This window comes from Dendrobates tinctorius, unplaced genomic scaffold (genome assembly GCF_039654945.1).
Source record: "Dendrobates tinctorius isolate UK_male_01 unplaced genomic scaffold, ASM3965494v1 ptg000060l, whole genome shotgun sequence".
Classification (NCBI taxonomy): Eukaryota; Metazoa; Chordata; class Amphibia; order Anura; family Dendrobatidae; genus Dendrobates; species Dendrobates tinctorius.
Window position 1 is genome coordinate 73888478 of NW_027361728.1, and position 26915 is coordinate 73915392.

Below are 26915 nucleotides of genomic sequence, written 5' to 3' on the forward strand. Positions count from 1 at the left end.
CAGTAATGCTTTGTGCGAAACACAGCTGATGACGTCGTGCTCTCCCAAGAGTGATGTCATCTCCGGTCTAAGGTGCAAGGCATTACTGGGACCGCGAGGCCGGGCACGTGGAAAGGAGATTACGGGCCGTCGGAAGGTGAGTATAACCTTTTTATATTTGAATTCTATTTTTTACAGATGCGCTGCGCCCAATTGAGCGCTGCGCCCGACTGCGCCTGCCGCTGATTGGTCATGGCCTGGTGGCAGTGACTGGTCAGCGGCAGGCGCAGCTTACCATTACAAACAGCTGCGCCTGTCGCTGATTGGTCATGGCCTGGCAGCCGTGAAGAATCAGCACCGCGGGATTTCGGTTACAGACAGACAGACAGACATGATGAGACGATTATATATATACTGTAGATAGAGTCTGACTATGGGGTGCATTAAACTATATAGAGCCTGCCTACGGGGGTGCTTTATACTATACAGGCCTATAGGGAGTGCATTATACTATATAGAGTCTGCCTATGGGGCATTAAATTATAGAGGCCTAAGGTGGTCCTGTATACTATATGGACGTCTATGGGTAGTGCATTGTGTTATACGGAGGCCTTTGTGCAGTGCATTTTACTAAATAGAGGCCTATGGGGAGTGCATTTTATTATATTGAGGACTATCTGGTGCATGATTCAGTGTGGGGATTACAGTGGGGATTACAGTGAGTGAGCCATCATGCAGTGTGGGTGATAATGTTTTGTCTTTGTACAGTGTTGGAGCCATTAAACAGTTTGGTGATTATACTGTGTGGAGGTAGTATAGAGTGTGTCGGCATCATACTATGTATAAGAGAACATCATGGTGTGTAAAGGGGAGCTGTACAGGGCAGAGACTTTGTACATTAAATTTTAACATCAAAAGACTGTCCGGCACATCCAAACAGAAAACAGGTGTGAAGAGGTGCTAACTAAGAGTAGTCATCTCCATATATAACCAACAAATAAAGTAGCACTCTGTAGCGTTATTGCATGGAAATATGAAATATAGGAAATTTGAATTCCATTGCTGCTCTTGAAAATTAGAAAAATTAAGAATACTTAGAGCATAAATTGGCCAATTCATGTGTACCCGGCAGCCACAACATCATAAGGTGATTCTCGCTGCTGGGAAACTGCCTGTGTGAATCCTCTCTTGGAATTCTGTTTGGATGTAATGGCCAGTGTTTTGATATTTGTATACATAGGCTCTCTGACTGAGCACTCCGCCCTTCAGCCTCAGGTGTTTTGAATTACAGCAGTATCCTACCTTCCCATATAAATGTAGGCTTTATACCAAGAGACGATTCACAAAGGCAGGTTCACCGTGGAGTTGTTGCCATTGGCTGTATGAAGGAAGCTCCTTGTTGTATAAAACTAGATGGCTGTTGCTGAATCTTCCACAGCCTATCCATAAGAGTAGAACTTGGAGGAGCTGTAGTGGTTGCCCTAGGGTTATAATTGGGTGTAAGTAGTATGCTACCACTATGATGTTGCTGGACTGGCTCCTGAGTACTGTACATTGTATACCCATATGGAACTGTCTGCAAAAAAAAAAAAACAAAATAAGAAGCCTGACAGGTGTTGAATGTGTATGACCCCTTTTCACATTTAGAAACTGCAACGAGTGATATTATGAGCCGCATAGTCCCATATAAAATTAATACTTCCCTTGCTGGATATTGAAATACTGAACAATGGTCAGAAGATCTAGCAGGACATGACACCACTATGGGCAGATATTATGTATTTCATGCTACAAAGATCCTCCAAGACGTCTGAGAAGGGACCCAACACGATAGATTCTGAGATACTGGAGAACAATCCTGAATATGGAGGAGTTCTTGACGTTGGAATTGTCAAGTGGTTTACCTCAGGGGAGACCAAGCATCTTGGCTTTCCCCGTTACCCCCGCGTGACCATGGAAAAAAACCCACAACCTCACCAGCACCAACTAAGACTCGGACACAAGTATTATCTTTGGAATTTTTATGGCCACAGCAGCCTTTTATTAAACCAACAAAACAACAATAAACACTGTATCATAAATATCATAAGTACAATGACTTGAACACTGAAAGGAGGAGTCCTTGAAGCCACAAAGATCATGGTGAAGTAATCCAAAATACTGTGAACAACCCCCGTCCATTTGCTCCCAATCGTTACCCCACAGGCTCAGGAGCACCAGCACACCAATAGATATTGTCCACGAACTACTTGGAGATCCGCCTACTTCCGACGGAAACTCCCCATCCACCTTTCACCAGATCACGACCAGCATACCTTTTAATGGAGGAGACCCAACACACCGAGTCTCCAAAAACCAATTTCCACCGACTTCAAGGACTCCCCCCTCCTCCAAAACCGCCATAACGAGGGGGCCTTGAACACCTCAATGACCCGAGACCCCCCAACCCGCCATGCGATGGCCTTCTCTATACCATCCTGAAGAGCGAGGGCCCAAATAACGGAATCCACCGCATTTAAATGGATCCCGTCCACCAATCAAAATCACCCTCGCCCTTTCCAAATTGAAATGCCGCACGGCAACACCCCCATTTCTAACAATAGAAACAGACACTGCTCTGTTAACTTTTTTCCTGGCCCGATTAACCTCTTCAATGATCTCATAGACCACCAACGCCAGCGTGGCACAATCTAAGACCACACGTAGTGATCTCCCGATGCATCCACCACAACCATAAGCAATCCTGCTTAATGTCCTAGACCAAGTCCCGAAAAGGCCGAACCGCCAGATCGTTACCCCCCATCGTGAATAATGAGAACATCTGGTGCCCGGTCCAACCGAACGCACTCGTGGACATCTGGCAACACCGTTCGCCACACCAGGCCCCTGAAACCGAGCCACCGCACCACCACCACAGTCCTGGGAATCCCCAGCTGTCTGCCTTCGTTCCTCACATCGGCTCGCAATGCTCCCCAATGTACGAAGGAGTGACCAAAATCCAGACCAGCAGCGGTCCAGCACCTGACACGCAAAACGACACTAACAGAAAACATACTCACAGCATAAATTGTACCCAATCCACTCCACACCTGTTCGACCCATTAAGGCCGAACACAACTACGGTACCGATTAGACCTCCACCCACCAATGTGCTGTACTAAAGAGGGACCCAAAACACGCGCTGCCGCCTTGGTTGCTGCCCACATCCTAAATGAATGAGAAGCAAAGCGAGAATCATCTATCCCACAAAACACCAAATGGATTTTTGAAAAACCGCGCCCAACTGATACCGTGAAAACTACCCCCGTCTGCGTGGCACAACAAGGATCCGCACAAACTGGGATGAAGCTCCCAAAAAACTACGCAAACACTAAACCGGGCACATTACAGAACCCGACACACCACCCAACACAACTCGCCGGCCTCTACCAGGCTGGTCCGTTTTAGACCTTCGCAGCCAGAATTCAACCCCCTGTGAGGTCAATACCGTACACCTGGCTAACAAGCCACCCATCGACATTTATTATGCGACACAAGCTCCCCAACCCGCAATGCCCCAAAAATGCAAACGAGAGGACCAGGCAAAATAACACAACCATCCATCGATCCGAACAGACCGACTCAAGAACCTGACCCAATTGCTCCAGCAGATTAAACGATACAGCCGTCTTAAATCACCCCCACCTCTGAAACGGCGGAAACCTTTCGCCGCCTGTTGGACCAAAAATTGTTTACGTCAAAACACTGCTCCCGCGCAACCGAAAACCAAAAGACAAACCTGCTGAACAAGCGCGTTACCTTTGCACGCGACCAACCCGCGCTCGCACCTCGCCCCAACCAGAACAACAACAATCCCTCCTGATCAAGTCCGACCCGACCCAACTAGCTTGACAAGCCGTAAGGACCTTACCCCACATCCGCCACACTGCCCGGTAAGCCTCCCAAGTTCTTTGTGCCAGAGACAATTCAATCAGCGACTCTGCAGCCCGTAAGCCACCCTCCCCAGCTCCTCCGGACAAGTTAGCCTGTCAATCCCTGCTTCCGGAGCCAAAGAAAGAAAACAATCCTGCTGCGAACGAGAGAGAGAGTCAGCTAACCCGTTCCTTACCCCAAGCATGTGCACCGCGGTCACAAGTGCATTAAGAAACAAACACAATAGCACCAATTGCTGCAAAACTCGAACGACTGGAGGAGACGACACGGTGATACCATTAATCGCGCTCACAACGCCCACGTTGTTGCAATTAAAAACGCACACGCAGGTTCCTGAAATCCCGCCCCCACAAATGCACCACCACTAGCATCGGAAAAATCTCCAATAACATGATGTTGCACACCAGACCGGCTGAAACCCACATGTCAGGTCAAGGAGCCCACACCATTGCCCTCTGACATAGGCACCAAAAACCGACCCCGCTAGCCGCATCCAGCAACCATTCCAATGCATCGACACCCACCACCTCCGCCATTGCCAAAAACGACCGCTGTACTCTTCCAAAAAGGACTCCCAGATCGCAAATTGGCCCTAAGCTCCGCCGACCACCCAACAAAAATGGTGGGGAGCCCGAATCCCCGCAGTAGCGCTAGCCAACCTACGCGAAGAAACCCTACCCCTCAGCATAACCCGACAAGCAAAGTCAAGCTCCCCAACAGCGACCGAAGATCGCGCCACGATATTTTACTCGAGCGACGTGCTCGGACCACATCAGACCACAAATCCACCAGCTTGTCCTCAGGCAACCAGAACTTCCCAACTGTATCGATGACGATCACCCGGTAACACAAACACATGCTAGGACCCTCCTTTTTCCGGGCGCTCACGGGACACCGAAGTGATCCACCACCCACTCAATGGCTTTCAAAATCCTGAGACAAGGCGATGAATCAGCCGGCCAAACACACAAGAAATCGTGCAATAATGAATACCGAGTCGAAACCGGAAACGTCTCACACAACCCACTCGAGACAGGAACTAACACCTCGAAATACGCATAGGACAACGAACCACCCATAGGTAAAACACCTATCTATAAAAAACCGCCTTCCCAAAACCAGCCCCAGCAGCGTCACACTGTCAGTATGAACTGGTAGTAAACGAAAAGTGGATTCCACATCAGACTTTGCTATAAGGGCACCACTACCACATTTGCGCACCCACCGAGTTGCCTCGTCAAACAAAGAATATACCACCAAACGAAACTCCGGATCAATACCATCGTTAATCGATATCCCACACGGGTAAGCCAAATGTTAAATGAGCCGAAACTTATTTGGCTCCTCCGAAACGAAAGGGCCCGCCATGCGGCCCAACAAAACCCTTTTTTTTTTTTAATTTCTCCGAAACGACTGCGGAATGCTCCAAAGCTGAGCGCAAATTTTTCAAAACTAACGGGATTTCAAACGGAGGACTCGGAATGTGAAAACCCTCCGTAAAATCTGAAAACAACAAACCCCCTCTTTCCCTATCAGGGTACCTATTTAGATAGGGAGCTATCCATTCCAGATTCACAGGAGTCTCCCCCTTGCGAATACCCGCACCCGGCTCTAGACTTCCCTTGTTTGAAACACTTTGACGCTCAATGTGAGGCCCCATTACAATTAGAGCAGAGGTGTTTGAATTACAATTAGCCCCGAACTTACACTGGCCGTCATTAAACTGCCAGCCAACACCCGCCTTGTGCGTACCTCTGGCTGAGGCTTCCAGCCCCCCCATGAAAGGTGCTCCCAAACTTATTTTGCGCTATCACACGCATCCACAAACCAATATCTTTCTGGTCCCAGCGAATAGCCGGACGCACAGCCGTCCTCTAACGGAATTGCTCGTCATACCTCAGCCACCCTGACCACCATACACTCTGTAAGCCTCACCTATATCGTCCAGATAACAAAAGGCGCCGAGCAATCATCAGGGGCCTGTTCCCCAACAATGCTCGCCAAAAGCTTGCTGCCAATTCACAAATGTCGGAGGAATCAAACGCCACCTGCGCTTAACCTCCCCCTCCTATCTGCTTCCACCTTTCTCTTTTGTCTAAATTAAACGTCTCCAGAGGCAGCAGAGAAAATATTACAACATACTCAACCTTCCAAGTTCGCTCTTCCACTTCTATTGTTAAGTGAACCCCCCAGGAACCTTCAAAACATACGTACACTTCGCCATGCGCCCGATCATCTAAACGCACACGACACTCCCTCTCTTTGTCGGTTCGAATCGACACGGACACTGGCTCGCTGAAGCGGGGGCCCGACTCTAGACCGCACTGATCCGCCGACCCCATGATCCGACCCACGCTGCTACCGGCGAAGACCCGACAAAGCCCCGCTCCAGATGTAACAGCACACTACGCACGTCCGCAAGCATATCGCACACTTCCCTGGCCAACCCAGTACTGCTCAACCCAGCCCCCACCCCAACACCACTAGCCTCAGCCAAGGGCCCCCTTTCCACCACTGACGAAGATAAAAACGGGTGACAAACAGGGGACATGGACGCATACTCACCGGGCTGCGAGGGGGCTGTGTACCCTCCAGCCCGAACTCCTGGATCCCCTGAAGCCTCTCGGACCTCACGACTCCCAGTAGCGAACTACTGGGAGGGAGGACCAGGGCGGGAAGCCAGAACCCCTGGAGAGATCCCGGCTGCGGCACCCCGAAATCAGATGCCTCCTGGCACCCCCCCGCCAGGAGCTCCTGGCGGTGTGCCGTCCCGCTGCACCTGGCCGTCCTGGGCCCCCCAGGACCACTGGGAGCCCGACATCATCCTCCGGCCCCTGGATCTTCCTGCGGCCGGCGTCAGCCCCGCCATGCTGCCTGCCGCAATCGCCGCCTCCCCAGAGCTGGGACAGCTGGAGCCAATGTAAGAGGCAGGTGCAGCTGCGGGACCCACGCAGTGGCGCCCCCCCGCAGGAAACGACGACCCCCACTGCTGGGGGATGAAGACACAGGCCCTGCCGCCCGACAGGCCGCCACTCTACCGGCGGCTGACTTCTCCGGTGCTGGAGAGGCAGGCCACACATCGTGCCCATCCGTGCCGCGGCCCCCCGAAGGAGCAGGAGAAGCCTGGTGCCCGGCGCGCGCTGGCTCCGCCCCCTCTCTGGATAGAGGCGAAGGCCCAGACACCGCCGCATGGCCTCGCCGCACCCACGGATTCCTCCCAGGCCGCGACGCGCTGGAAGGGGGATTGCGCATCGCGTGACCTGGAGGGTCCCGGGAGGGGCTCCTGTGGCAACGCGAGGCCCGAGGAGCGGTGTCGGGTGAGAGCCGCTCCGGCGGCCTAACCCGCCTTGCTCTGCGCTCCCTCTCATCAGCCTGCCCGGGGGTGCTTAGGAGCGGCCAGCGACCCGTGCCTCCAGCCATCCAGGAGGCTGCCCCAGCGCTGCAGCCCGCAGCCTCTTCCACTCCTGACATCCCGGTAAGTGAATGATGGGGGTGGGACTGCTTCGGTGCTGGGAGAGCAGGAACAGAGGGAGGGCACACCCCTGACCCTCACCTAAATACCCCCTAACTCCCCCTCCCTGTTAACCCCTCCCCCCACTAAAACCTTCCAACCCCCCCGTCATGTTGGCCTCCGCCTATGCCTCCTTTGTGGGGGGGCTGGGAGGCTTGCTCCGGCCACTTCTGTTTTGCTCATACATACATTGTAATAATAAAGAACAGTCTAAACAACAACTAATTGTTGATTCTACAAAATCCTATAGAGAGAGATCGCTCAGCTAGAAGACCCACTATTATCTGCCAGTTGGTCATTGTTCAGGCATTTATAGCTCAAAGACAACTGTCTTGCGTTATATTACTGGTAGTGAGAGGTTTCTGAGTTCAGTATACAGAAATAGCATGCCCAAGATATTTACAGCAGTTAACAAACAAGCCAAATTCCACCTGACACATAAGCAATACTGGTAATGACAATACCTGTGCTTGCTGAATGTTTGGGTATGCTTGGGAAGGTCGTAATAGTTGAGAAAATAGAGCATCCTGCATATGCAAAAAAATATATAAAATTTACATATTAAGACTAATGCGTAAAATGTATTGAACCCTTTTCATCATTTTATAACCCATCATTTCTGTTTACACGACTGTGTAGCTCTAGAGAAGATTCCTTCATTTTATTACTGGAAAAAAGGAGATTTTCAACAAGAGATGTATTTAGAGATCATTTTTCTTTTGGAACACGATATCAATATGGAAGGCTGCAGCTGTTAGTCTTTCAGCTTTTTAGTGAGATACTTCACACTCTTGGCATCTTGATGATAACTTGATGTCTGCCTAATGTTTGGCCCTGTGCCTGACAAGATAAGCATTATCTTTTACATTTCAAAAATTCCAAAAAGGAAAATGGGCCAGTGCAAAAGTTTACACTGAATGGTTATTACCTAGTACAGGCCCTTTTAAAAGTATCCCAGCTTGTAAACACTTTTCCTTGCCACACAGACCCCCAATCAGCCCGGCAGAGCCTGCACAGACCCCCCGGTCAGCCCGGCAAAGCCTGCACAGACCCCCGATCAGCCCGGCAGAGTCCGCACAGACCCCCGCACACACATATGAGGCTGCGCGGCCAGCCAATCACAGTAATGCCACAACAAAGAAGGCGATGGCTTTACATGGTGATTGAAGGTGATTGGCTGACACATGCCGTGTGGGAGATCCAAATATTGCGAGACGAGTAGTGAAATTTACTCTCTAGGATTAGAGTACCGCGAGTACCGCATTACTCGCCTAGTACCGAATCCTAACGAGTATACTCGCTCATCCCTAGTGCCAACACTTTTGGCCATGACTGTACATTCCTCAACATAAAAATTGCAAACAAAAGAAGGAAAATTCATGGATTAATCAAAATCAAACTTCCTTTTCTTCCATTCCATTGCCAGATCACATGTTGCTTCTGCTACTGTGACCAGCCTGCGTGGCTTGAATGTGCTACCATGACCTGCAGGATCTCCAGACTTGTCACCCATTCCGCACTTTGTGCGGGGATTTCAGTTTGTAGCAATTACAGTATTTTTTGGACTATAAGACGCACCGGACCATAAGACGCACCATGAATTTTCAGAAGGAAAATGGGGGAAAAAAACTAATGCATCAAATGGGGGTCCATCTTACAGTCCTGAATTTATCTTACACGGGGGGATCAGCAGCGCTGGTGGCAGCAGGAGTCGGGTGATACTTCCGGTGGTCAGACGCTGCAGAGTGATGATCTCGCTCCCATCCCAGCCTGGTGCGAGCGGCTCCGGTGACATTTTGTGAAAGCCTGGAGCCCCTGCACTTCTATTGCCTTGATGCTGTGGCCCGGCATTCACAGATTGAGTTCCCAGAGGCCAGATTGATTCCCCAGGTGCAGATTGAGTTCTCAGCAATGAGATCTTGTCCCGAGATCTCAGAACCGAGATCTCAATCTGCACATGTGCCGCCTTCGGCGGCCATTTTCCCAGAGGCCACAGCCTCGAGGCAATAGAACTACAGGGACTTCGGCTTTCACATAATGTCACAAGGGCCCCCCGCAGCACTGAGCACCGCCAAAACTAACGCACCAGCCACACCGGGCTGGGATGGGAGAGAGATCTTCGTCCTGCAGCGTCAGACCACCGAAAAATCTCACGACTCCTGCTGCCACCATGCTAGCTTTAAGTACATTCTGACTATAAGATGCACCCCCATTTTTCCTTAAAATTTATTTCTATAACCTTGCATAACAGCAGAAAATGGTAAATATACAGTATGTCTATGTCCGGTGGTCTAAAGTGTCTGGAATTACGGAAACCAGTAAGTGGGCTGTGCTAAAACTGTTACTGTAACTGCTATAGAAATGAATGGGAATTGTGGCAACTGGTGTAAAATGGAAAGATCTGCATCAAGAGCTATTTTTTTTATGTTTTAAATGATTAGGAATGGATAACATAGTTATGTAGGTTGACTAAAGACCTAGGTCCATCAAGTTCAAACTTTCGCCACCAATTGTCTATTTCGTCACTAATCTAGCTATAACCCGCAGTGTTATGTGTATCAAGGAAGTCGTCCAGCCCTTTTTAAATGCTGTTACAGTGTCTGCCAGGATTTCTGATGTGAAGAGATTTAGATGAGACATGCATCTATTGAGAGGATTATGTTTATCCCAAATGTTCCCAATGGCAAATGTACATTATATGTAGTGGTATCTATATCTATAACATGCCGATTTGTTGCACACTGTCTGAGATTAGGCACTGTGCCCTTCCCTCACCCAAAAATTCTTTTCCCCTTCTTTCATCCAGCACCTGCCTATCTGGCCTCTAATAACAATCCTAATGTTCCTACACAATAAATCTGATATTTTAGTCCAGCATAGTAAAGGCAGAAGAAAGGCTGTTAATTGCTGTGAAGTGAACTGTGGCATTGTTCTCCATGTATACCAGCTGACGATAACCCACATTCTTGGGTGTGCATATTGTCAGCTTCGTGGGAAAGAAGCCTTCTCCTGCACAAGGGAAGCTTCCATGTTGTGTGAGGTCCTTTTTAGCAGCAGACTCGTGGTTTGAGAATGCAGACTGCAACTGAGATAAAACCTGGACCCTGAGATAATGGGCTCTCTGTTTCAGTAACTGGACAAATTAGGGCTTTTTCTCTCAGCGATGTTGGTGGCTGCTACCCTTTCCTCACCCTAGTAAAATATGCCTGGCTGTACTATGTCGCTAAGAATTCCTTGATTGACCCTTCCTAATGACCAAGGGTATGTCTGACACTCTTATGTTCCTGACAACACCTTCAGAGTCATAAGAAAATAATAGGCCCAGTCACAGAAAATGCAGAGAATACTCTCTGTAAAAATAAAACTTGATAGTGGAGACATTCAGTAAGTGGAATCTGTATTTCCTTCTGAAGGCCATAAGTCAGACTATCATAATGTTTTCTTATTTTCGGAGGAAAAGGCACAATTAATTATTTTATATGAGTGATATGAAAACAGAGGTCTTTTTGTCTTACATGATGAAATGTTTTCACAGTCTGGTTGGACGTGACATCTGGAATATACGTCTTTTTGAAAATTTTAGGTTTGATGTAGGCTATTGAGAAATGCAAACATTGTAATTATTAGTGTTTATCAGGCAGTAAAATGTAGAGGGGTCAGTTCATGTCACACATGTCTGTGTGTTTATGTAGCTCGTCCTCTCTTGGGTCCAACCTTCTATGGGTACAAACTACAACAGTTTGGGGCTGACAGGAGTTCAGAGGTTAGTATTTGTCTCAAGAGAAAAGTATTGAGGCCATACATTTTTCTGCTAATATGAGCTAAAGATCATTTCTTAGAAGGTGTTGACTCTGGCACAGCAGTTTCTACTCCAATAATTCCACTTTAGAGAAATAATTCATCATACTATATGTGGAGGGACAGGACCCGTTCCTCCCACGTCAACAATGTGACGTAACTACACAGGCACAGCTCTCCGGTGCCCCCTTTGTCTCTCAGGTCAGTAAGGGAACTGCATCTAGAGCAAATGGCCGCCAGGGAGGATGTCCTGTTACCCGCTGGTAAGATTCGTAATCAGAGTAAAAGCATCAGCTCAAGATTAATTTTATGGTATAATTGCCTTAAGGGCGCACTAGATAATTACAAAAATATACAGTAAGCTATACAATAGAATTACAGTGGATTTGCAGTCAGAGTAAAATATAAAAATAAGGGTACAAGACATAGCGATATTAAGCTGGAGGTCATTTTACCAGATCGTAGGTTGCATGTGGGTGCCGGGAGCTCTGCAGTCCACAGGAACAAGAATCTTAGTTGCCGGACAGACCCCAAAGCGCGGCCACTGCTCCCCTTGGCAGATCTGTCCCCAGTTCATTCATAGATCATTATCGTCTGGTTCTTCTGAGAGAGAGAGAGAGAGAGTGTCCCTGCCATGTGCTGCTAGTTCTTAAACATGCCGGGTTCCTCCCCCTGTGACAGAGGGTGGGCTAATAATCTCCAACCTTTAGCTCCCTGCAGAACTTATTCCCAATATCTAAGAAAGGGGGTAACTTTCAATAGCATGATCGGATCAGGAAATGAGAGGTACCAGTGAATGCGGTTTGTTTTGCCTGTCTTGTGGAGAGCAAACATGGACCCATTTGGTCGCTGTGGAGGGCCAATCTCTATATCTCAGGTCCCAGAGCGCTCACCGACTTAGGAGTCACACTGCCAGATGTGCGATTTCCTCAGGGTCACGCGGATATTTTTCATGAGTCCATAACTCGAAAGATGTGCTCATAATTCATGATCCTAGGATGGAGTCGGGGCGGCTGGGAGAGATAATGGATGTGTATTTCTGTGTCTAGCTGACAGGTATAATCTAATTGAGGCCCCCAGGCACCTTCCTGCCCCATGTTGACGTGGCTCCTGCTTAAGCTTTGAAGTTCTGTTATGGGCCTTATCTCATCATCATACTAAAAGGCCTTGCTATTCAACATTGGAGCACTAAATCCTGCTTTGTTCATCACACTATATTACTAAATAAATTATAATATTTCCCAATACAAATCCCTCATCATCATATGAGCAGGTTGCAGGATGCAGTGACAGACAGAAGGCAAAGCAAGGGTTAATAACGTTACTTAACAGGGAAACTCCACGCAGGGAGGCAAATGGTTAAACAGTTCAAAGGATAGACAATATGCCGAATTAAAGAACAGCAGAAAAGGTATCACAGTTTTTGTTGGGTCACTTATCCTGTCAGACGTTCCCCAGGATGGGATGAATCACAACGCACCGGCGTAGTACTTGTCAGGTTGGGGTCCTGAAGATAATGCGGATCCGTCTCCTAGCAGCAGCGGTAGGTCTTCGGTACCTTCCACTGCCCCTTGTCCATATACTGATGTAGCCAGGAGAGTGTGAGCTGCCATGCCGTCTGCACCCACCGTGGTCCGGCAGATGTATATGGGGAATCAGGGTGCGAGTAATGGTCCTGCCCCCAGTCTCTTTTGGGCAGCACCTGCACGGTACTCACAGGCCCGGATCGTCTGGCACCTCACTTCGTGGTGACCGATGGGCACACTGAAGGTCTCTCCTCACAGTTTCTGCCAATGGCTGAGGTGGCGGTGCTTGGGCGTGGGCCTCCTGCGCTGCACGGATGTTCCAGGGTTGGAGCACAAACTGCTCCCTGCTGTGCGCTGTCCGTTCCTGCCAAATCTGCCTGTTTCCGTGCGTGCTGCTGTACCCCCTTAACTACGTCCCCTGCTTCCGCATGCCAGGATTGCTCTGGTCCCTTAAGCTTTCCCTCAGACAAAAGAGGAAATGGCCCCGGCAGTTCCGGAACTGGCACAGAACAGGTACCCGCAGTACGGTACTTCTTCTAACACTCACCCAAAAGGAGCAGATGCTGAGCTGTTGTTCATCCGGTCAAACAGATAATGTGAAAGATAATCTCATTCTGGTGGCTGATATCATGGGCATAACTACATGGTATAACTACATGGGCAACAAGCATGGAAACTGCTAAGGAGCTGAACAACAAAAAGGGCCATCTCCGTAAAGAAGGAAGGACTATGGAGTTCTCTGCTGTATCCCTGATATTAGCATCATTCTTCTTTTTCCATTCTATCGATATACAGTTTTCCTGTTCTTTGACATCACTGCATTATCCTTATACATTACATACATACACTTGTATGGTGACGTCATTATTGATGGCTTTCTGTGCCGCGATATCACTGTTTACATGTTGACATTTAGGCTGCGTGCACACGCTGCGGATTCACCTGCGGATTTTTCCGTGCGGATCCGCAGGTAAAGTGACCTGCGGTTTATCTGCGGATTTGCCTGTGGGTTTCCTCTGTGGTTTGACACCTGGACAATGGAACAGGTGTCAAACCGCAGCAGAATCCACAGAAAGAATTGACATGCTGCGGATTTAAAACCGTAGCAAAACCGCACTGAAAAATCCGCAGCATGTGCACTGCGGATTTGAAATCCCATTGAATAACATGGTGCTGTACATTGTCTGTGGAACTGCTACGGATCCGCAGGGCCAAATCCGCTGCGGATCCTCAGCAGAATCCGCAACATGTGCACATACCCTTAGTGTGCACTATTCCTTTGCTATGATATAGAATGTAATTTTGTGTGTTTCTTCTGTATCAGTATTTGTATCATTTTTATGTTGCACATTTAGCAAATGCATAATCTTTACAGTACACTATGACAACACTGTGAACAAGACCTGTTGTAACGGGTATAGTGGTGGAACCACTGTGCCTTGGACCGAGGAGAGCCTGGAGTGGCTTTACAAGATGAACAATTGACTTTTCGCTAGAGCCCCTGAAGGTGTGGTTAGGCTTGACTCCAGATGGACGCCAAGTGCTACTCCAGGACAGTTCTTGGACACATGGCAGCTGACCTCCAAAGAGGCACATAGATGGAGCGGCCAGGAATGGATGGCAAGTACAGGAAGGTATGGCAGGAATACTGGAAGACAAGGCAGGTGTATTCATGTACAGCTCGTATACAGACTGGCATGGCAGGTGCAGGAGGTATGGCTGATATACAACCTGGCACAGCAGGTGCAGGCAGGTTCGGCTGGTATAAAGACTGGCACAGCAGGTGCAGGCGGGTACTGCTGGTATAAAGACTGGCACAGCAGGTGCAGGCAGGTACTGCTGGTATAAAGACTGGCACAGCAGGTGCAGGCAGGTAATGCTGGCATAAAGACTGGCACAGCAGGTGCAGGCAGGTACTGCTGGTATAAAGACTGGCACAGCAGGTGCAGGCAGGTACTGCTGGTATATAGACTGGCACAGCCGGTGCAGGCAGGTACTGCTGGTATAAAGACTGGCACAGCAGGTGCAGGCAGGTACGGCTGGTATAAAGACTGGCACAGCAGGTGCAGGCAGGTACTGCTGGTATAAAGACTGGCACAGCAGATGCAGGCAGGTACTGCTGGTATATAGACTGGCACAGCCGGTGCAGGCAGGTCTGCAGGTATAAAGACTGGCACAGCAGGTGCAGGCAGGTACTGCTGGTATAAAGACTGGCACAGCAGGTGCAGGCAGGTACTGCTGGTATAAAGACAGGCACAGCAGGTGCAGGCAGGTACTGCTGGTATAAAGACTGGCACAGCAGGTGCAGGCAGGTACTGCTGGTATATAGACTGGCACAGCCGGTGCAGGCAGGTACTGCTGGTATAAAGACTGGCACAGCAGGTGCAGGCAGGTACGGCTGGTATAAAGACTGTCACAGCAGGTGCAGGCAGGTACTGCTGGTATAAAGACTGGCACAGCAGGTGCAGGCAGGTACTGCTGGTATATAGACTGGCACAGCAGGTGCAGGCAGGTACGGCTGGTATAAAGACTGGCACAGCAGGTGCAGGCAGGTACTGCTGGTATAAAGACTGGCACAGCAGATGCAGGCAGGTACTGCTGGTATATAGACTGGCACAGCCGGTGCAGGCAGGTACTGCTGGTATAAAGACGGGCACAGCAGGTGCAGGCAGGTACTGCTGGTATAAAGACTGGCACAGCAGGTGCAGGCAGGTACTGCTGGTATAAAGACTGGCACAGCAGGTGCAGGCAGGTACTGCTGGTATAAAGACTGGCACAGCAGATGCAGGCAGGTATTGCTTGTATAAAGACTGGCACAGCAGGTGCAGGCAGGTACAGCTGGTATATAGACTGGCACAGCAGGTGCAGGCAGGTATGGCTGGTATAAAGACTGGCACAGCAGGTGCAGGCAGGTACTGCTGGTATAAAGACTGGCACAGCAGGTGCAGGCAGGTACTGCTGGTATAAAGACTGGCACAGCAGGTGCAGGCAGGTACTGCTGGTATAAAGACTGGCACAGCAGGTGCAGGCAGGTATTGCTTGTATAAAGACTGGCACAGCAGGTGCAGGCAGGTACAGCTGGTATATAGACTGGCACAGCAGGTGCAGGCAGGTATGGCTGGTATAAAGACTGTCACGGCAATAACAAGTGGGTACTGGTAGGTACTGTCAGACACTAGCAGGAACTAGTGGGTACTGGCAGGTACTAACAGACAGAGGATCTGAGAACTAGCAAGCATGCAAACAGACAATCCCTGCATGTGTTACAGCTGTCAAACAGCCGCGAGACATGCAGCCATGGCGACTTGAACATAGTATTCGAGCACACCAAAGATACTGTATTAGCACATGAGCATGCTCGGATAACAACTTATCCTAGCACGTTCGCTCATCACTAAAAACCACATTACTGTCGTTTTTCCTGAAGAAGAAGCATGTGTGCCTCAAAACGTGTTAAATAAAAACTGCATTAAAACCACCTCGGTTTCATACTACATCCTATACTACTGGCAGTGCGGTTTTATCCCCATTTCTTCCATTTCCATATAAAATAATTATTTTCATAGTGACTGCTAAAAACTTACAAATGACGAGGATCAGGACCTAAGACCACTACTAATTGTTAAAAACCACTCTAAAGTGCACAATTCCTGCATGATCTGTGTGCAAAGTTTGTTGTATGGGCTCATTAGTAAGTACATGGGTATGGTCAGGGTATGGACTCTTAGAATTACTATTGAGTTTGTGCACTTCAGAGCAGTGTTTTGACTGATCCATGGTGGTCTCAGGTGCTGGATTCAACCGAATAGCTGCCAATAGCAGATACTATAAGATATTAACCCCTTTCTGCCATCCGACGTATTATCCCGTCCATGTGCCCTGGGCCCCTATGCCCATGGACGGGATAGTACGTCGGCGCGATCAGCGGCGCCCACGTGGTGAGCGCCGCTGATCGCGGCCGGGTGTCAGCTGATTATCACAGCTGACACCCGGCACAATGTGTCAGGGGCGGTCACGGACCGCCCCCGACACGTTAACCCCTTGCACACCGCGATCAAACATGATCGCGGTGTACCGGGGGTTAAAGGGAAGCATCGGCAGGGAGGGGGCTCCTTCCGTGCTTCCCTGAGCCCCCCACGGCAGCGCAATGTGCAGCGCTGCTGCGGGGGGCTCCTTTCCTCCAGGCCCCCGAATCCAAGATGGCGACGGGGGCCTTCGGGGGCCTGAGGAAGCTGGCTTCCTCAGTGCCTGCAAAGCGCAGGCATGAGGAAGCCTTCTGCAGTGCCTGTGTCAGATCGCTGATCTGTCACAGTGATCTGTGATGTGACAGATCAGCGATCTATCACAGGACAGTGATGTCCCACCTGGGACTATTTAATAAAGTAAAAAAAAAAATAAAAAAGTGTTAAAATAATTAAAAAAAAATCGCCAAATAAATTAGAAAAAAAAAAAATATTCCCCCAATAAATCCATTTTTTGGAAATAATAAAAAAAAACAATAAAAGTACACATATTAGGTATCGCCGTGTCCGTAATGACCCGCCCTATAAAACTGTCCCATTAGTTAAACCCTTTAGCGAACCCCTTAAAAAATAAAAATAAAAAACGAAGCAAAAAATAATGATTTATTATCATACTGCCAAACAAAAAGTGTAATAACGCGCGATCAAAAAGACGCATATAAATATCCATGGTACCGCTGAAAACGTCATCTTGTCCCGCAAAAAAACGAGCTGCCACACAGCATCATCAGCGAAAAAATAAAAAAGTTATAGCTCGCAGAATAAAGCGATGCAAAAATAATTATTTTTTATATAAAATAGTTTTCATTGCATAAAACCGACAAAAACATAAAAAAATGACCTAAATGATGTATCGCTGTAACCGTACTGACCCGAAGAATAAAACCACTTTATCAATTTTACCGCACGCGGAACGGTGTAAACGCACCCCCCCCCAAAAGAAATTCATGAAGCGCTGGTTTTTGTTCATTCTGCGTCCCAAAAATAGGAATAAAAAGCGATCAAAAAAGTCACGTGCCCGAAAATGGCACCAATAAAAACGTCAACTCGTCCCACAAAAAATAAGACCTCACATGACTCAGTGGGTCAAAATACGGAAAAATTATAGCTCTCAATATGTGGTGATGCAAAAACTATTTTTACAATAAAAAGCGTCTTTTAGCGTGCGACAGCTGCCAAATATAAAAACCGCCATAAATAGTAAATCAAACCCCCCGATATCACCCCCTTAGTTAGGGAAAAATAATAAAATTAAAAAAAAAGTATTTATCTCCATTTTCCCATTAGGGTTAGGGTTAGGGTTAGGGTTAGGGCTAGGGTTAGGGCTAGGGTTAGGGTTAGGGCTAGGGTTAGGGCTAGGGTTAGGGCTAGGGTTAGGGCTCAGATTAGGGTTAGGGGTGTGTTGGGGTTAGGGTTGGAGTTATAATTGGGGGGTTTCCACTGTTTGGGCACATCAGGGGCTCTCCAAATGCAACATGGCGTCTGATCTCAATTCCAGCCAATTCTGAGTTGAAAAAGTCAAATGGTGCTCCTTCCCTTCCAAGCTCTGCCATGCGCCCAAACAGTGTTTTACCCCCACATGTAGGGTATCAGCCTACTCAGGACAAATTGCAAAACAATTTTTGGGGTCCAATTTCTCCTGTTACCCTTAGGAAAATAAAAAATTGGGGGCAAAAATATCATTTTTGTGGAAAAAAATGATTTTTTTATTTTCACGTCCGAGCGTTATAAACTTCTGTGAAGCACTTGGGGGTTCAAAGTGCTCACCACACATCTAGATAAGTTCCGTGGGGGGTCTAGTGTCCAAAATGGGGTCACTTGTGGGGAGTTTCAATAGTTTAGGTACATCAGGGGCTCTCCAAACGCACATGACACCCGCAGACCATTCCATCAAAGTCTGCATTCCAAAACGTCACTGCTTCCCTTCCGAGCCCCGACGTGTGTCCATACAGTAGTTTTCTCCCACATATGGGGTGTCAGCGTACTCAGGCCAAATTGGACAACAACTTTTGGGGGTCCAATTTCTCCTGTTACCCTTGGGAAAATGAAAAAATTGGGGACTAATTGATCATGTTTCTGGAAAAAATACGATTTTTTTATTTTCATGCCCTGGCATTATAAACTTCTGTGAAGCCCTTGGGGGTTCAAAGTGCTCACCTCACATCTAGATAAGTTCCTTAGTGGGTCTAGTTTTCAAAATGGGGTCATTTGTGGGGGGTTTCCACTGTTTAGGTACATTAGGGGCTCTCCAAAGGCAACATGACACCCGCAGACCATTCCATCAAAGTCTGCATTCCAAAACGTCACTACTTCCCTTCCGAGCCCCGACGTGTGCCCATACAGTAGTTTTCTCCCACATATGGGGTATCAGCATACTCAGGAAAAATTGGACAACAACTTTTGGTGTCCAATTTCTCCTGGTACCCTTGGGAAAATAAAAAAATGGTGACTAAAAGATCATGTTTGTGGAAAAAATACGAATTTTTTATTTTCACGCCCGGGCATTATAAACTTCTGTGAAGCACTGGGGGGGTCAAAGTGCTCACCACACATCTAGATAAGTTCCTTAGGGGGTCTAGTTTCCAAAATGGTGTCATTTGTGGGGGGTTTCCACTGTTTTGGTACATCAGGAGTTTTCCAAACGCGACATGGTGTCCGATCTCAATTCCAGCCAAAAACGTCAAATGGCGCTGCTTCCCTTCCGAGCTCTGCCATGCGCCCAAATAGTGGTTTACCCCCACATGTGGGGTATCAGCGTACTCAGGACAAATTGCACAATAACTTTTAGTGTCCTGTTACCCTTGGAAAAATAAGAATTGAGGGTGAAAAGATCATTTTTGTGGAAAAAATATGATTTTTTAATTGTACCGCTGTACGTTATAAACTTCTGTAAAGCCCTTGTGGGTTCAAAGTTCTCACCACATATCTAGATAAGTTCCTTGGGGGGGTCTAGTTTCCAAAATGGGGTCACTTGTAGGGGGTTTCCACTGTTTAGGTACATCAGGGACTCTCCAAACGTGACATGGCGTCCAATCTGAATTCCAGCCAATTTTGCATTGAAAAAGTCAAACGGCGCTCCTTCCATTCTGAGCTCTGCCATGCACCGAAACAGTGGTTCCCCCCCACATATCAGGTATCTGCGTACTCAGGACAAATTGCACAATAACTTTTGCAGTCCAATTTCTCCTGTTACCCTTGGTAAAATAAAAAAAATTGAACCTGAAGTATTTTTTTTATGAAAAAAAGTTAGATGTTCATTTTTTTTTAAATATTCAAAAAAATTCCTGTGACGCACCTAAAGGGTTAATAAACTTCTTGAATGTGGTTTTGAGCACTTTAAGGGGTGCAGTTTTTAGAATGGTGTCACTTTTGGGTATTTTCTATCATATAGACCCCTCAAAGTGGCTTCAAATGTGATGTGGTCCTAAAAATAAAATGGTGTTGTAAAAATGAGAAATCGCTGGTCAACTTTTAACCCTTATAACTTCCTAACAAAAAAAAAATTTGGTTCCAAAATTGTGCTGATGTAAAGTAAACATGTGGGAAATGTTAGTTATCAAGTTTTTTGTGTGCCGTATCTCTGTGATTTAAGGGCATAAAAATTCAAAGTTGGAAAATTGCGAAATTTTCAAAATTTTCGCCAAATTTCCGTTTTTCTCACAAATAAACGCAAGTTATTTGAATGAAATTTTACCACTAACATGAAGTACAATATTTCACGAGAAAACAGTGTCAGAATCACCGGGATCCATGGAAGAGTTCCAGAGTTATGACCTCATAAAGGTACAGTGGTCAGAATTGTAAAAATTGGCCCGGTCATGAACGTGCAAACCACCCTTGGGGGTGAAGGGGTTAAAAATTGCACTAAATGATAAGTAAGAATTATATGTGGCACAAAGGGAAAGAGCAGAAATTAAAATGCATTTATGTTTTGAAATTGCTGATGACAATTGTCATGGTTGGAGTTGGGATTATATCCTGAGAGTTTTTATAGAGTGCAAGACTCACATGGATTGCACTCCTGGAAGAAATGAATTATTGAGGAGGAAAACATTTAAGCACATGATGTACACTTTTTGTGTTCCCCCTATTTATTTAAAGCAGTATTCCCCAACTCCAGTTCTCAAGAGCCACCAACAGTTCATGTTTTCAGGATTTCCTTAGTATTTCACAAGTGATGGAATTCCTGCCTCTGTAGGTGATGCAATAATCACCCTGGCCTCCCCTCACATAAACACTGTGTCCCTTAGTCAGCATACCTGTGTCTTCAGGTCCAGCATCGTCAGGTTCTCTTCTGCGCCACTGAAGGCTGTCTGCAGATGATTTTGCAAGAATTGAGACACAGTCCATTTCAATTTGAAACGGAACATCTTTACTGTTTCCATTTCTCAGCACATCCAAGTATTTCACAGCATTAACCACATATCACGTTTCTTCATCTTTCCCTGCACTACTTGCCACGTCCTCCAGTACATTACGGGGTAATAGCACCTTTGTCGGTACCGCAGCATCCTCCTTGTCCAGACTCACTGTATTTGGGGAAGCCCTTGCCCGTTTTGCCCTGCATGGAAGGGCATCAGCCCACGCAATGAACCCCCACATGTTGGACAATCTGCATCCTGTACTCTTCCCGAACCACTTTCTTTGTTTTCTTCCAAACTGCTGCACCACTGGTACTTAACACTGTGCTTCTGTCCTAAGGATCCCCAGATTGCTGGGCTTCACTGTTTTGTTAACGTTACGGGTCTGCTGTGGCGTCCTGGGCCTATAACCCATGTGGATGGTTCAGGCGCCTGGGCCCTTCTGACTCTACCTCCCATCTCTCCTTCCTTACCACACAGCAGCCCCTTGTACAGTTTAACTATTCACATGCTGGTTTCTTATTCCTACTATACTATATACACTTCCCTGAACTCTGTGCCCCATCTAGTGGCCAGTCTTATAACTGCACTAACCCTATTAAATATAGCAGCATTACAACAGTATAACATTATACTGGACACATATATCCATTTAGCAAGAAACGGTAATACACATAAGAGGGTAGCAGTTCCATTGTATAGAAATGGTATTACACATAATCATGTAGCAGAACCATTATATAGTAACAAATATACATGCACTGATAATATACAGCACCGCGACGAATGAGAAAGGAAAGGTATAACCGTAATATATTATACCCCCTACACAGTACTAAGGAAATCCTGAAAACATGACCTGTTGGCGGATCTTGAGGACCGGAATTGGGGAACACTGCTTTAAAGGAACCTCACTCCTCTTGTAACTGCTAAACTATGGGTAACTTTGTATTGTTTTCATTGCCTGAACCAGTCCCCGCTCAATTGTAAAGTGCTGCGGAAAATTTTGTTGGTATATAAATAAAATTATTATTATTATTATTATTATTATTATTATTATTATCCAGTTATTAATACAAAGCAAGATTTCAGGATGATAGGCTGTATAGGCAGCAGGTCAGGTCCTTATGGTACCATTATTAGTTTTACTTCCATATTGTATACTGAGACATGCTGTGACACAAACTACTTGAGCCTAATGGTTGTGCCTACCATAGTGATATCACACTATTATCATAATTAAGACTCACAACTTATATCAGCTTTATAATTGAAACAGGGGTGTTTCCATAATAATTATGGACTTTACCAATATTCTACATTACAGTCGGTTCCTTTTAAGATCGTAAAATACAAGTTTCAGAAGTCTAAGTGCATTATTCCAGCAAAATACACAGGCAGGCGAAACTATGACTATAAATACTGTACACATGAAATCAATTAGGTTGGAGATTGTAACATCAAACATCATAGAAACCATAAAAGCACATTAAATCTACATTAACATGATGGCATGTGGACAAATATAATTGGACTTATTGTTTCTCTAAACATCCAATTTGTTCTTCATGTCAAGAAAGAACACAACACATGTGGAGAGGGGATTAGGCAGCAATGTATCCAGGCTCATGTCATCATGTGGCAACATGTGGCTTACATGCTCCGGGGCAGAGTCATTCTAGTCTCTATGCATCATTACAAAGGAAGAAAGGCTACTACACTGAATGATACAGAATAGTGCAGGACTATACACGAGTACCTGTTGATGTGTTCTTGCTTGCACATGCTGCCGGAGAAGGCGTTGTTGCTGCTGCTGTTGCAATAATTTTAGCTGTAATAGCTGCTTTGTGTTTTTAGGAAGATATGGACCTGCAGGATCCAGTCAGGGGCCGACTTCAACAGAAACATAATTAGTAGTATGTAAGGCTACTTTCACACTAGCGTTTTTTAGCGCTGCGCTTCGTGCGCAATAGAATCGCATACAAAAATCACATCATGCGTTTTGTATGCGTTTGCTTTTTTTAGGCGCATGCGTTTTAACCAGTTTCTAGGCTTGTTAACTCTTAAAACACATGTGATTTTAAACGCAGGCGTGCACATGTCCATGCGCACGCCTGCGTTCCCATAGACTGCAATGTGATTTTTTTTTGCGCATTCCGCGCACAAGCATGCGCATGCGTTTTTTTGAGACAGGTCGGACGGACCAAAAATGCAACAGGTTGCGGCCGGCGTGCCTAGGCGCACACTACAAAAAACGCATGCACACAAAAACGCATATGAACGTGTGCATACGCTAGACAATGAGCCCCAATGTTAAAGATAAGGACGCAAGACGCATGCGCATGGACGCGCACGAAGCGCAGCGCTAAAAAACGCTTGTGTGAAACCAGCCTTAGATACAATGAAATATGAAAGCTGCATAATGTAGTTTAATAATAAAACCATCGATGAATTAAGTAGTGATATATACTAATTTCGCTGAACAGGACATCAAGAGGCAATTCAAGAGGTCAATAAAAAATCAGAACATAAATATAAAGAAAAGATCATTAACCCCTTCATCCCACTTGCCTGCTTTCACCTTCCTGACCAGGCCAAATTTTACAATTCTGACCACTGTCACTTTATGAGGTCATAACTCTGGAACGCTTCAATGGATCCCAATGATTCTGAGTCTGTTTTCTTGTGACCTACTGTACTTTAATATAGTGGTAAAATTTCTTTGATATGACTTGCATTTAATTGTATTTTGCAATTTTCAAACTTTTAATTTTTATGCCCTTAAATCAAAGTATCAAATTGCACAAAATAGCTAAAGGGAACCTGTCACCAGTTTGGCCGATATAAGATATGGCCACTGCCTTTCAGGGCTTATCTACATCATTCTATAATGCAATAGATAAGCCCCAGATCCGACCTGCAAGATAAGAAAAAATAAGTATGCAGTGCGGTCCGGTCCGATGGGTGTCACAGGTCCGGGCCTCCCATCTTCTTGCGATGCCGACCTCCTGCTTGCTTCATTGCTCCTCGGCATCATGCTCCTACGCAGGCGTACTTATCTGCCCTGTTGAGGGCAGACGAAAGTACTGCAGTGAGCAGGAGCTGGGAAAGGTCAGAGAGACCCAGCGCCTGCACGCTGCAGTACTTTACTCTGCCCTCAAGTCTTATGCATCTCCTGAGGAAGAAGTTATGTGAACTTCGAAACGCGTTAAGAGAATATTGAATAAAATATCATCTTTATATCCCTATTTTGATATTGTGATTTCTACAGCAGCACGGTAACATCCACATCTTGTTCTATCTGGTGCTTAGCCATATGGAGAGACTAGGGAGGGATGGAGCGCTATTTGCCTCTGGGAATGCAGATTTTCCTAGAATAGATGCGCACTCCATATAAAGAGCACTTAAGTGCTTGAAAAGAAGGATCACCCCCTCAAGTGACCCCATTTTGGAAATTATAACCCTTTGGGAATATATCAATATATCTACAGATGTAGTGATGATTTTTATTCCATGGGTGTTTTCAGAAATAAGCAGCAGTGGATGTTGCTGAGTAAAAATTGCAAACTGCCGTTGTAGTGACTAGTACATTATGCCCAGTTCATGCTTCTGGAGACATGCACCTGTAAATTAGGCGGGCTTGCAGCAATACAGAAATGTGGTTTAGGCACACTGGGACTCAGAATGGAGGGTGGGCATTTGGATTTGGGAATGGAGAATTTGCTGAATTTCTTTTGGGAGGCGAGGAGCCATTTCACTTTTACAGAGCCTTTGTATTACCAGTAATGTGGAATTCCCTATATTTCCGATAACAGATGACAGACCTGAGTGAGGGCTTGCCTTTTTGTGGATTGAGTTGAAGCTTTTAACATTTTACATAAAATTTGTGATCACATTTATCCGGTGCTCTATGCTCAGCACTTAAATCAGAGTTTCCATCTAAGTCTCTGAGTGACGTGACAGATGAAGCCCCCAATAGATCCATTCACTATAATGAGGCAGAAGAGTTACTCTGGACTCTGTCTGGCTTCTGTTCAGTGGTGTCTTTATATTCAGAAGTGCACAAAACTGTGGCCGACATCACTTTTATGCAATCCTAAAAAGAAGGACACTGCCAGATCACAGGTCAGACGGTGTCTACAGTGCCTCTATCTGCCTCATTATAGGGAATTTTCCGCTGGGGGTTCTGTCTGAATCACGTATTTCAGAGATTTACACAGAAACCCTAGTGTAAGTGCTCAGTACAGAGCACAGGATAAATGTGCACCGAGCCTTACTGCGATCTTTGGGAGGCATAACGAAAAAAATCAACAGCATGTGAAGAATTGGTTTTATTTATTTTTCACTCTGTTCCTCATGCGGTATAAGTGATCAGGCAACTTTATTGTTCGAGTGGGTGCGATTACAGCGATACCAGATTTATGTCGGGTTTTTATGTTTGGCTGTTGTCGCACAATAAAAGACACTTTTTATTTTTATTTTATTTTGAGAGCTATCATTTTTCCATATTTCGGCCGACAGACAAAGTCATTTATGGCTTGTTTTTTGCGGGACATGCTGATGTTTTTATTGGTACCATTTTCTGACACATTTTTTTGATCGCTTTCTATTCCGATTTTTGGGAGCCAGAATAAATAAAAAACAGCAATTCAGGAATTGCTTTTTGTTTTTTGTTTTTTTTTATACCATTCCGTGTGTGGTAAAATTGGTAAGGCAGCTTTATTCTTCCGGTCAGTATGATTACAGCAATCACCAATTTCCATAGATTATCAAAAATAGAAAAATAAACAAAAATACCTGATGTAAACGATAGTTCATTTTCTCATGACACATGCACTTCACAGAGGTCTTCTAAACTTTTGAAACTACAGTAATAACTGGTTATAGGAGCATACCTTTCAATTCCCTCATTAATCTTACAGCAGCATTTCTACGTTCTCATCTGACAGCAGTTTGTCAGCATGAAGACATGTCAGTGTGAAGACATCGTGGGGAGGTCTGAAATATTTGAGTGGGAGCATGGGGATTAGAAAAATAAGAATTTGACTAAATGCCATTTTTAGACATATTTAGCTTTTTCATTTTTTTCCAAAGGGTTACAAAATCCTGTTTAATTAGGTCTCTTTCACACTTCAGTTTTTTGCATCAGTCAAAATCCGCCAAAAGGACGGATGCCGGATCCGTTTTAGAACTGATGACAACGGATGCTACCCGTCCGTTTTTTTGACGGATCCGACAAATGAAGAATTTTAAAGGAATCGCAGCCTGGAAAAGGGGGAGAGGGAGAGATAGAGAGAGGGAGAGAGAGAGAGAGAGAGATTTTTTTTTGTCCGGCAACCAGAAAGAATTTCGGGTTAAATCAGTGTCTGGAGGATCCGCCAGAGAAAAAAACGTTGCAAGCTCCGTTTTGAAAACTTTGAGGATGGTGACGGACAGCAACTTTTGGCGGATCCGCAAAAAAAACGGATGCAACAGACGGCAATCCGTCACAATCCGCCAATAATGGAAGTCAATGGGGAAAAAAACGGATCCTCAAAAGAAAAATTGCTGATCCGTTTTTTTCAAAACCTGGCGGATTGTGACTGATTGTAAAAAACTGAAGTGTGAAAGAGGCCTTAGGAGTATTGAGACATTAATGCAAAAATAATATACAGAGCTAACCAGCATATTCAGTTTATAAAAAGAGGAATAACAGAATGGCTGTTTCTGATTACCATAAGAAAAGCATAATCATTCGCTCTTTTTCAAATGCAGTCCTAGATAAAACCAAGAATTCCTGCTTTAC

General features: G+C 46.0%; 1 protein-coding gene across 1 annotated transcript in view; it reads right to left on the reverse strand.

Moving 5' to 3' along the window:
- Positions 1-1333: 1333 nt before the first annotated feature.
- Positions 1334-26915, reverse strand: part of MED12L (mediator complex subunit 12L) — a 1194146-nt gene continuing 1168564 nt past the window's right edge. The window contains 3 exon segments of the mRNA XM_073579151.1: positions 1334-1555; positions 7888-7950; positions 10939-11018. Of these exon segments, the coding sequence (XP_073435252.1) occupies positions 1334-1555; positions 7888-7950; positions 10939-11018 (365 nt within the window).